The sequence below is a fragment of the Ornithorhynchus anatinus genome, chromosome X1 (genome assembly GCF_004115215.2).
Source record: "Ornithorhynchus anatinus isolate Pmale09 chromosome X1, mOrnAna1.pri.v4, whole genome shotgun sequence".
In the NCBI taxonomy this organism is placed as follows: Eukaryota; Metazoa; Chordata; class Mammalia; order Monotremata; family Ornithorhynchidae; genus Ornithorhynchus; species Ornithorhynchus anatinus.
The window spans coordinates 112,479,920-112,492,289 of record NC_041749.1 but is presented as its reverse complement, the minus strand read 5'-3'; the positions used below and the strand labels follow the sequence as shown (position 1 = coordinate 112,492,289).

At 45.0% G+C, this 12,370-nt stretch overlaps 1 protein-coding gene across 14 annotated transcripts in view; it reads right to left on the bottom strand.

Moving 5' to 3' along the window:
* The window catches only part of MYO9B (myosin IXB), a 118,480-nt gene that overhangs the window by 53,179 nt on the left and 52,931 nt on the right, over positions 1–12,370 (bottom strand). For all 14 annotated transcript variants that reach the window (XM_029051269.2, XM_029051274.2, XM_029051276.2 and 11 more), the window contains exons 5-6: positions 11,864–11,963; positions 11,253–11,353 (exon numbers count right to left, since the gene is read on the bottom strand). In XM_029051269.2, the coding sequence (XP_028907102.1) occupies positions 11,253–11,353; positions 11,864–11,963 (201 nt within the window). The remainder of the gene's footprint in view (positions 1–11,252; positions 11,354–11,863; positions 11,964–12,370) is intronic.

Sequence of the window (12,370 nt, the reverse complement as noted above, 5' to 3'; positions counted from 1 at the left end):
CTTAGTCAGGGAGGGCCTCTTGGAGGAGATGCGTCTTCAATAAGGTTCTGAAGAGGGGGCAGAGAGAGAAATTGTCGGATTTGAGGAGGGAGGGCGTTCCAGGCCAGAGGCAGGACGTGGGTGAGAGGTTGGAGGCAAGATAGATGAGATCGAGGTACAGTGAGAAGTTTAGTATTAGAGGAGTGAAGTGTGTAGGAGAGTAGCAGCTGAGGTAGGAGAGGGCAAGGGAACTGAATGCTTTATAGCCAACGGTGAGGACTTTCTGACTGATGGATGTGGAGATGGATGGGTAACCGCTGGAGTTGCCTGACGAGTGGGGAAACATGGCCTGAATGTTTTTGTAGAAAAATGATGCAGGCAACAGAGTGAAGTATGGCGTGTAATGGGGAGAAACAGGAGGCAGGGAGGTCAGCAAGGAGGCTGACGCAATAGTCCAGGTGGGATACGATAAGTGACTGAGTTAACATGGTAGCAGTTTGGATGGAGTGGAAAGGGCAGATTTTAGCCATGTTGTGGAAGGTGGAACCAACAAGATTTAGTGATGGATTTAATATGTGCATTGAATGAGAGTGAGGAGTCAAGGATAACGCCAAGGTTACAGGCTTGTGAGCCAGGAAGGATGGTGGTGTTATCTACAGTGATGGGAAAGTCAGGGGGAGGAGAGGGTTTGGGTGGGAAGATAAGTTCTGTTTTGGAAATAATAATGATAATAGTATTTGGACACTAACCACTGGGGTGGATACAAGACATCCAAGTAGAGATGCCTTGAAAGCAGGAGGAAATGAGACTGCAGAGAGGGAGAGAGATCAGGGCTGGAGATGCAGATTTGGGTGTCATCCACACAGAGGTGGTAGTTGAAGCCATGGGAGCACTTAGGAGAGTACAATACAAAAGAGTTGGTAGGCACTGATGATGATGGCATTAGTTAAGTGCTTACAGTCTAAGGGGGGAAAAGACATTAAAATCAATTACGGAGGTGGACCCATGTGCTGTGGGCCTTAAATTGGCAAGAATAGTAAGTGCTTAAAGGAATATCAAATGTTTACTCGGTCCTAATCCTTGACCTCTCTGCTGTCTTTAAGACTGTGGGTCACTCTCTACTGCTGGAAACCCTAACTTGGTACTCCTGGGTTCTTCTCCCATCTCTCTGGCTACTCCTTCCCTCATTCACCACTCATTCACTACCTCTTCTTCCACCTTCCATCCTCAAACCGCAGGTGTCCCTAAAAGCTCTTTTATGGGTCCCTTACTTTTACCTGCTCACTCTCCGGGAGCTCATCTTCTTGTCCTTTTTCTCTTCTTCCCTCCTTGACTAACATCTTCAACTGTCCATTTTTCAACGGTTTTTCCCCCACTGCTGTCCAACATCCTAAAAAACCCTCCCTTGATTCCACAGCTCCCTCCTACCATTCCTTTCCAAACTCCTTGGACGAGCTGCCTACATCCACTCTCCCTACTACCTCTCCTCCAATTCTCCCCTTGACCCCCTCCAATCTTGCTTGAGCCACCCTTCACTCCACAGAAACTAGTCCTCTCAAAGGTCACCAATGACATACTTCTTGCCAAATCCAACAGCCTCTACTCCATCCTAATCCTCCCCGACCTCTCGGCTGACTTCGACACTGTTGACCACCCCCTTCTCCTGGAAACATTATCCAACATAGCTTTATTGACACTGTCCTCTCTCCTGGTTTTCCTCCTCTCTCTCTGGCCGCTCATTCTCAGTCTCTTTCGCAGCTTCCTCTTCTGCCTCCCACCCCCTAACTCAGTTATGGGTCCCTTTCTATTCTCCATCTTCATCCACTCCTTTAGAGAACTCATTCGCTCCCATGGCTTCAACTACCATCTCTATGCAAATGATTCCCAAATCTACATCTCCATCCCTGATCTCTCTCCTTCTCTGCAGTCTCACATTTTCTCCTGCCTCCAAGACATTTTACTTGAATGTTCCGCCGACACATCAAACTTAGCATACCCAAAACAGAATTCATCTTCCCACTCCAACCCTGTCCTGCCCCCTACTTTCCCACCACTGAAGACAGCACGACCATCCTCCCTGTCTCACAAGTCCATAACCTTGGCATGCCCCTCGACTCACTTTCATTCAACCCAATATTCAGTGTTACCAAACCCTGTTGGTTCCACCTTCGAGGCATTGCTAAAATCCACCTTTTTCTCTACATCCAAACTGCTACTATGCTAATCCATGCACTTATCCTCTGTGACCCTGGGCAAGTCACTTCACTTCTCTGTGCCTCAGTTACCTCATCTGAAAAATGGGGATCGAGTCTGTGAGCCCCATTTGGATCAGGGACTCTGTCCAACCCAATTAGCTTCTATCCACCCCAGTGCTTGTGTCTGCCACATAGTAAATGCTTAAATAATAATATTATTATTGTTATTATTATTATTCTATTCTGCCATGACTACTGCCTCTACTTCCTTACTGACCTCCCAGCCTCCTGCCTTTCCCCAATCCAATCCATACTTCACTCTGTTGCCGGATCATTTCTCTACAAAAACGTTCAGGACACGTCACCCCCCTTCCTCAAAAAATTCCAGTGGTTGCCCATCCACCTCCATACCCAAAAGAAACTCAATCAGCTGGCACCCTCATAATCTTACCTCACTGACCTCCTACAGCCCAGCCCAGCCCACACACTCTGCTCCTCTAGCGCCAGCTTATTCACTCTGCCCCGATCTCATCTATCTCACCATCGCCCCTTTCCCACATCCTCCCCCTAGCCTGGAACTCCCTCCCCCTCCATATACTCCAGAGCGCCACTCTCTCCACCTACAAAGCACTGTTGAGGACACATCTCCTCCAAGAGGCCTTCCCCGATTGAGCCCTCTTTCCCCCATCTCACTCTCCCTTCTGCATTGCCTCTGAACTTGGATCTGTGACCTTTGGATATTTGATATCACCCCACCCCCAATCCCACAGCACTTGTGTACATATCTTTTAAGTTACAGATCACAAATAATTATTCATATAAATGTCTGACTTCCCCTACAGAATGTAAGCTTGTTATGGGCAGGGAATGTATATGCTAATTCTGTTATAGTAAACGCACAATAAATACCACTGATTGACTTGGGCACTTGCTATTCATCCCACCCTCAGCTCCACAGCACGTATGTAGATATCTGTAACATTTCTGATTATGACTGTCTCCTTTGTGGGCAGGATACGTGCCTACCAACTCTGTTATTGTACTCTCTCAAGCTCGTGGTACAGTGTTCTGCACACAGTAAGTGCTCAATATTGATTTCTTAATCTTCTTGTACAGCTCTAGATACCACCTCTATATAAATGACTCCCAAATATACCTCACCAGTCCCAGCCTTTATCCTGCTAAACCATCTAAAGTTTCTTTCTGCCTCCATGACATCTCCACACAAATATCCCAACAACCATCTTCCATCTTCCCTCCTAAACCCACTTCTCCTAACTTCCCCCATCTCTCTCAACAGTCAATCATATTTATTGAGTGCTTACTGGGTGCAGAGCACTGCACTAAGCATTTGGGAGAGTACACTTTAACAACGCTCCTCTCTGTGCCAGAAGCCTGCAATCTTGGTGCCTTTTTTGATTCCTCTCTTTTAACCCTCGCATCCAGTCTGTCACTACATCCTGCCACTTTTTGCCCCCACGCTATTTCCCTCCCACTTGACCCAAACGGCCACCTCGCTGGTTCAAGCTAACGTCATCACCCAATTAGACTTTTGTACCAGCCAAAGATCTCTCTGCCTCTGATTTCCACTCTCTTCAATCTGTTCTCCACTCCACAGGCTCTATCAGCTTCCTTCAACATTCACATCTCTCCCCTCCTCAAATCCCCACTTCCCTTGGCATCTAGCCAACATCCCCGGACACTGGCTTCAGGGCTCGCCTTCTTTCTCTTCTGCCCTCTTTACTCCCAACTCACACTCTACGCTCTTCCCCAGCACATTTTCACATGGTTACTCACTGTCCGGCCTCTGGCCGCTCGTTCATGCCCTCCCCCTCACCTGGAATTCTCTTCTCTTTCACATGGGCCAGACCGCAACTCCCCACATCTGCAAAGTCTGTCTGAAATCCCAGCCCTTCTACGAGGCTTATCCCAATTAACCACCCAGCTTTAAATCACAGCGGCTGGCAACACAAATGTAGTGCTGCACATAAAATACCACGAAGTAGCATAAACTGGCAAAACGAGAAAAGACTTTAGACCAGTAGACCAGGCGCCACGTCACCTGGGACATCACAGAATTCAATGGAAAAAGGCCAGAGGACTCAAGGTACAGCAAGTTACAATGCCTGAATTATCCCATCAAGATTCAAGAAACACCACCGATTAAGCATGTGTATGTGAAGGAACAAGGAAAAACAAATACCTCAGGCATACAAGGAAAAACAAATATCTCAGATCCGAGGACCTTATTGTCCAGTGGGACAACGGTGATTATCTGGTAAAACAAGACCTCAGACAATGCTGCATCCCAAATGGGAGCACCTGGGAGTCAGTTGCTCATGAGAGACCTGCACGGAGCACTGTGATCGGGAAGAAGGGAATGGTTCTAGGAGCAAAAGCTTCACATGGAAAGAGAGAAAATGAGGCAAAAACAGAAATCAGTCAATCGTATTTAACATAGAGACTGTCTATCTGTTGCCGAACTGTACTTTCCAAGCGCTTAGTACAGTGCTCTGCACACAGTAAGCACTCAATAAATACGATTGAATGAATGTGTGGAGAGCACTGTGTTAGGCACTTGGGAGAGTACAATACGATACAACAGGCACATTCCAGTGCCAGGAATTGCAAACCTTAAGCAAACACCACGACAAAGACCATCTTTTTTGTGTGTCCAATGTGGCTGAGATTGTGGGTCACAGACTGGCCTTTCAGCCACTACTACTACTACTAATAATAATAATGGTATTTGTTAAGTGCTTACTATGTGCCAAGCACTGTTCTAAGCGCTGGAGTAGTTACAAGGTAATCAGGTTGATCCATGTGAGGCTCACAGTCTTAATCCCCATTTACCAGATGAGGTCACTGAGGCACAGAGAAGTTAAGTGACTTGCCCAAGGTCACACAGCAGATGAGTGGCGGAGCTGGGATCAGAACACACGTCCTCTGACTCCCAAGCCCGGGCGGTTTCCACTGACCCACGCCACGCACTCACAGGTGAACTTCACCATCAGTAGGGTTTTCTTTGAAACCAAAGGTCAACTACATCTATATCTTGACCTAGATGCAGGTGTTGGAGAATATGCTTCTGCCTCCTGTGAGAAACTCTTCCTAACTCAGCAGACTTTGGGCATTACCCTAAAGTCTAAAACAGCAGAAAGCAGCATAGCCTTGGGAAAAGAATATGGGCCTGGGAGTCAGAGGATCTGGGTTCAAACCCCGGCTCTGCCACCTGTCTGCTGTGTGACCATGGGCAAGTCACTTCTCTGGGCCTCCATTTCCTCATCTGGAAAATGGTGACTAAACTCCACTCCCTCCTAATTAAACTGTGAGTCCCGTGTAGGTCAGGGACTGTGTGCAACTTGATTATCTTGGATCTATCCCAGCTCGTAGTACAGTGCTAGGCACATAGTATGCATTTAATGAGCACCACTTTAATGAGCACCACTTTAAACAAAAAGTCATTACCCTATTTATTTTGTTAATGAATTGTACATCGCCTTGATTCTATTTAGTCGCCATTGTTTTTACGAGATGTTCTTCCCCTCGACTCTATTTATTGCCATTGTTCTTGTCTGTCCATCTCCCCCGATTAGACTGTAAGCCCGTCAAACGGCAGGGACTGTCTCTATCTGTTGCCGACTTGTTCATCCCAAGCGCTTAGTACAGTGCTCTGCACATAGTAAGCGCTCAATAAATACTATTGAATGAATGAATGAATATATACAGTCGACTGCATCCTAGAGGCGCACATCCAAGACGACAGGCAAATGCCTGAAAATGGCTTGGCCAAATTAACACATCTTACAGACTAAGATCTGTAGGGCCCATTCTTCCGTTGGGAGACTGGACCTCTACAAAGATGCCATACCTGACTCCTTAAGATATTCTGTGTCATTTACGGGCTGTACTCAGCATCAAACAGCAAGAAAGTCTAACAATTAATAATAATAACTATGGTATTTGCTCAGCACTTACTGTGTGCCAGGCACTGGACTAAGCGCTGGGGTGGATACTAGCAAATTGGGTTGGACACAGTCCCTGTCCCAAATGGGGCTCACAGTCTTAATCCCTATTTTACAGATGAGGTAACTGAAGCACAAAGAAGTGAAGTGACTTGCCCTAGAACCCAAAATCACCTGACTCTCGGGCCAGTGCTCCATCCACTATGCCACGCTGCTTCCCAAAAGATCACAGACAATGAAATCCTAGAATGAAATACGTCGTCCAGCATTGAATCGATCGACTGGTTGCTACAGCCCAGCCGTGCTGGGTGGGGCATGTGAGGAGGATAGACAACAGGAGGGTACCTAAACAGCTGAGGAATGGCGGCCTGAAACTGGGAAACCAAAAGAAAACAGAGGAAGTGTCTTAAGGTTACAGATGCTGCTGCACCACAGCGGTTGAATGGGAGACAAATGCCACAGACAGACCAGCATGGCGCACCACACAATCAAGAACAGAGGTTTCTTTTTTAACAAACTTTGTACGGATCATGAGACAGTGAGGCAAAAACTAAGACAGTGCCAGGCATTGCAAACCAAAAGCTTAACAGCTCGACAAGAGATAGCTTCTGTGTGGATGCGGTGGGACTGAGACCGTGGGTCCCTGCACTGGTCTTTTCACCCATGCGTTTCTACTGATGAATTTCGCCAGCAGTGGTGTCTTTTTTTATAGTATTTGTAAGCGTTTATTATGTTTCCAATGCTGCTATGCGCTGGGTAGATACAAGTTAATTGGGTTGGACCCAGCCCCTGTCCCGCATGGGGCTCACAGTTTAAGTGGGACAACTTTAACTATAAAGGACAACTATACATGTTTTGAAGCTTATCTTCCTGGGTTTATATCTTTTAACAATCATGTGTCCATCAATGTATAGCCCCTTGTCTTTCCTATTAGATGACAGGTTTGTTGATGGAAGAAATCATGACTCTTTTTATGTCCTCCAAGCACCTAGCACAGTGCTCTGAACATAGCATGCCCTCAATAAATATTGTCAGCGAAGAAAATGCAATGTGAAACATGGAAAATGACCTGACCAGGTGGGGATATGAAATGGAAGGAATTTCTCCAAGCAAGAGACAGACTGCTAAAGATTCTAGCCCAAGGTTCTGCATAACTTTCTTGAACAAAGCCAATAGTGTTGACAAAGAGACTGAAGACCTTTGAAACTACCCACCAGTAACACTCCTCTCATAAATACATAAAGCCTCCATCAGAGTGATACTCAGTAAAATTAAAAATGACCTTTAACTTCAGTCCAGCAGAAAATAAACCAGATTACACTCAGAATACTCAACTGTCGATGACATCCACCCCCTCTACCTGCTATCTCTCCAGACTGTATATTCATTGTGGGCAGGGAACGTGTCTACCCACTCTGTTATACTGTACTCTCCCAAGAGCTTAGTAATAATAATAATAATAAGGATGGTATTTGTTAAGTGCTTACTATGTGCCAAGCATTGTTCTAAGCACTGGGAGAGATACAAGGTAATCAGGTTGTCCCATGTGGGGCTCACAGTCTTAATCCCCACTTTCCAGATGAGGTAACTGAGGCACAGAGAAGTTAAGTGACTTGCCCAAAGTTAAACAGCTAAGTGGCGGAACCGGGATTAGAATCCATGACCTCTGACTCCCAAGCCCGTGCTCTTGCCACTAGACCATGCTGCTTATGGAGATCTGCACCCAGTGACTGATAAGAGAAAAATGCTGAGAATGCCAAATTAGTGTTTGCTTCAAATTTGATGACAAGAAAGCACTGGAGGCAGTGAAATGCAATGCTGTTTTCGATACACACTATAAAAAGTCAATCTTCATGTATAGACCTTCTGGAGGAGATGAACTGCAACTGTATACCAGGAATCATACTGTTCAACAGCCTATGCTGTACGAACCGATGCAAAAGAGTCAAGAAATGCATTTTTGCCAACCTTGGAATCTCTATTCTAGAGACTTAACAGGGAAGAAATGGTTTTTGATGGTGAGCAACTGATGCAACTTATATTCATTGACAAATGCATCATTTTTCCAAATGCTGTAGCAGAATTTGAAAGGAAAATGCAACAACTTGCAGTAGTCAATCATTTAATAAGCATTTACTGTGTGCAGAGCACTGTACTAAATGCTTGGGAGAGTATGATATAACAATGTAACAGAAACGTTCCCTGTCCACAAGCTTACAGTCTAGAGGGGGAGAGAGACATGAATATAAATACATAAAATTATAGATAGGTACATACATGTTGTGGGGCTGGGAAGGGGGATGAATAAAGGGAGCAAGTCAGGGTGATAGAGAAGGGAGTAGGAGGAAAGGAAAGGAGGGCTTAGTCAGGGAAGATCTTTTGGAGGGGATGTGCCTTCAGTAAGACTTTGAAGGAGGGAAGAGTAATTGTCTGTCGGCTACGAAGAGGGAGAGTGCTCCAGACCAGAGGCAGGATGTAGGTGAAAGGTCGGCGGCGAGATAGACTATATCGAGGTACAGTGAGAAGGTTAGCATTAGAGGAACAGAGTGTGCAGGCTGGGTTGTAGTAGGTGGGTAGCAAGGTGAGGTAGGAGGGGGCAAAAATGACTGAGTGCTTTGAAACTGACGTAAAAGGGTTTCTGTTTGATGTGGAGGTCGATGAGCAACCACTGGAGATTCTTGAGGAGCGGGGAAACGCGGTTTGAATGTTTCTGTAGAAAAATGATCCGGGAAGCAGGGTGAAGTATGGACTGGAGTGGGGAGAGACAGGAAGCAGGGAGGTCAGCAAGGAGGCTGATTCAGTAAACAAGGCGGATAGGATAAGGGCTTGGATTAATGTCGAAGCGGTTTCGATGGAGAGGAAAGGGTGGATTTTAGCGACGTTGTGAACGTGAGACGGACAGGCTTTAGAGATGGATTGAATATATGGGTTGAATGAGAGAGAGGAGTCAAGGATAACTCCAAGGATATGGGCTTGTAAGACAGGAAGACTGGTGGTACCGTCTGCAGTGATGGGAAAGTCAAGGGAAAGACTGTGTTTGGGCGGGAAGATGTGGATTTCTGTTTTAGATGTGTTAGGTGCAGAAGCGACTGCATGAAGTTGGAATGGATATGCATCTCTCAACAACTCAAAGGAAATGCAGTAATATTGCCCAAAAGGATCCATTCATATAAATGGTGATGAAACTGAGGTGAAAAGCTATGTATACATTAGCCAAAAGCATGGCCTTGTGGAAAGAGCAGGCCTGGGAGTCGGAAGACCTGGGTTCTATCCCGCGGCTCCGCTTGTCTGCTGTGTGGCCTGGGGCAAGTCTCTTAACTTCTCTTGGCCTCTTTCCTCAGATGCAAAATGGGGGCTCAACGCCCACTGTCCCTCCCTCTTAGACTGTAAGTACCATGTGAGACAGGAACTGAGTCTGACTCGATTATCTTGTATCAACCTCAATGTTTGACAAATAGTAACAAACACCATGCTTAACAAATACCACAGTTATCATTCGACAGGGTCTAAACCATTCAACAGGGAATGCAGCATGTGGAGGAGAGCTGCATGGATCCATTTAAAGCAAATCAGAAGGTAGCTGTTGCACTTGAACTGTCCAAGAAGAAACAGGACTTTTGGACTCTGTTTTGCCACCAGTGGATTATTCCGATCAAAATGCTGTCTGATTACATGTGCTGAGGAAAACAAAATGGCTGTAACCCAGAGTACTAGAACTTTTGCTTCTTTTGAGGAATAGTTTCCAAATCGAGAAATCGGGGTGTACGCAGGAGTCAAAGAGGTGGTGGAAGTGAAAAATAAAGCCCTGCATCTCACATGCAGGTCAACAGACTGGACTCCAGGAAGCAGATTACTGCAACGACGACTAAAGCATCACTGGGCTGACCCACTGACAAAACCCCTTTTGGGTCAGATATGAATACAGCATGTTTGGGATTCAATGCTTGTTGTGGGCAAGGAACATGTCTGCTAACTCTGTTGTACTGTACTCTTCCAAGTGCTTAGTACAGTCAGAGTAAGTGCTCAATAAATAACATTGATTGACTGATTGATTGAATGGGATTTAGTGGTCTGTCACCAACTTCTATCCATCAAAATCAGGGGATGAATCAGATAAAAAGGCAGATTTGCATACACCCCAAATCAACATCAGTCCTTTGAAACAGTTTTGATCTCTAAAGTGATGAGCGAGAATAGACAACTCTTAGGGTAAGTCAAAAGTCATGGCATACCTCCACTACAAACGATAGTAGGTCATTCAATCGTATTTATTGAGAGCTCACTGTGCACAGAACACTGTACTAAGCGCTTGTGAGAGTACAAAATAACAATAAACAAACATTCCCTGCCCACAACGAGCTTAAAGTCTACAGTGGGAGACAGAGATCCCTCATTCTATCAACAAGACAGCAAATGCTAAAACTAGCATTAAAACATTAGGTGATATCACTCAGAGGCAAAATTTGAGTGCCTCTAGACAGTAAACTCATTATGGGCAGGGAATATGTCTGTTATGGACAGAGAACATGTCTGCTAATTTGGTTATACTGTATTCTCCCAAGCCCTCAGTACAGTGCTCTGCACATGGTAAGTAAGCAGCGTGGCTCACTGGAAAGAGCACGGGCTTTGGAGTCAGAGGTCATGGGTTCGAACCCCGGCTCTACCACTTGTCAGCTGTGTGACTTTGGGCAAGTCACTTAACTTCTCGGTGCCTCAGTTACCTCATCTGTAAAATGGGGATTAAGACTGTGAGCCCCACGTGGGACAACCTGATTCCCCTGTGTCTACCCCAGCGTTTAGAACAGTGCTCGGCACATAGTAAGCGCTTAACAAATACCAACACTATTATTATTACTCAATAAATAACCACTGAGTCAAAGGAATTTGTTCTTGAATATAGGAATTCTCTGAATAATACTTTTTGTCTGTGGTAAGTACACAGGAAAATGTGTCTCACCCTGACAAAAACCACAATCTAATTTCTTACACCCATTTAGAGGTTGACTATTCTCAATAAATTTTGGTAGTCGATTACAAAATTGGGGGTACAGTCTAGTGTACATAAATCCTCTCTGGTTGTTGTGAGAAAAAAGGGGTGGACAGTTATACTCACTGTTTCTTTGTTGCTGGAAGAAATCCAACCATTTCCATGGCTTGTTTTAGCCTTTCAAAGTCATGTCTCAGATCTTCTCCATCTTCAATCTTCAAGTTATGCTGAAAAAGAAAGATGGTCAACCATTTCAGACGCTTAGAGTACTGGGTCTGGCAAGAAAGAATCATTTCTGCAGGAACTGATGGTACAAATGCCCAAGCAGCTGATGAGTCAAGAAGCAGCGTGGCCTAGTGGATACAGCCTAGGCCTGGGAGTCAGAAGGACCTAGGTTCCAGTAATGGCTCCATCACTTGTCCGTGATGCCAGGCGAGTCACTTCACTTCTCTGAGCCTCAGTTCCCTCATGTGTAAAATGGGGATTAAGACCATGAGCCCCATGTGGGATTGGGACTCTGTCCAACCTGTTTGTATCTACCTAAGCGATTAGTACAGTGCCTGGCACATAGTAAGGGCTTAACAAATACCATAATTTATGCCATTTTTCTTGTGTTCCTTGCAACTCATCGCAGAGCAGAAGGAACAGGGTTCAGATGTCTTTGAGCCAGAGCAGCAGAGAAACAGCCATTACCCAAACAAAACTGACTTCTGTTGGGAGGGTCCTGGATTCTTTACCTGGTTGAGGTAGAAGTAATCTTCAGGTTGCTTAAGTTGAAATTCTTGGCGCTCTTCCTCAGTAACTCCAAGCAACAAGTAATAAAACACATGGTAATTCCTAGAGGTTGAAATTGAAAAAAATATATATTTATTTTAGTAGAGAAACAATGTCTTTGGCCCCTCCCATGCCAGACAGCTATTTAAAGCAGTCATTTCAGCAATTGTTCTAGAAATAGTATTGGTGGGGGGAACAAAGGACAAGTTCTTTTAAAATAAAAAAATTAAGAAATCCATGTCAATTTGTACCACTGTACTTATTCGGAAATCAGTTCAGTAAACAGAATAGTAACTGGGTTTTTTTCCCCTCGACCAAGTGTCCTGCTGGCCTAGAACAGTCAAAAGAAAAAAATGTACCTATTCTAACTACGGCCGAACATAAAAAGCTTGCAGATAAATTAATGTGCTGTGCCCCTAAACATTTACTTTTCCTCTCCTGTTTATTTTACTAGAAATCCAAGAACTCTT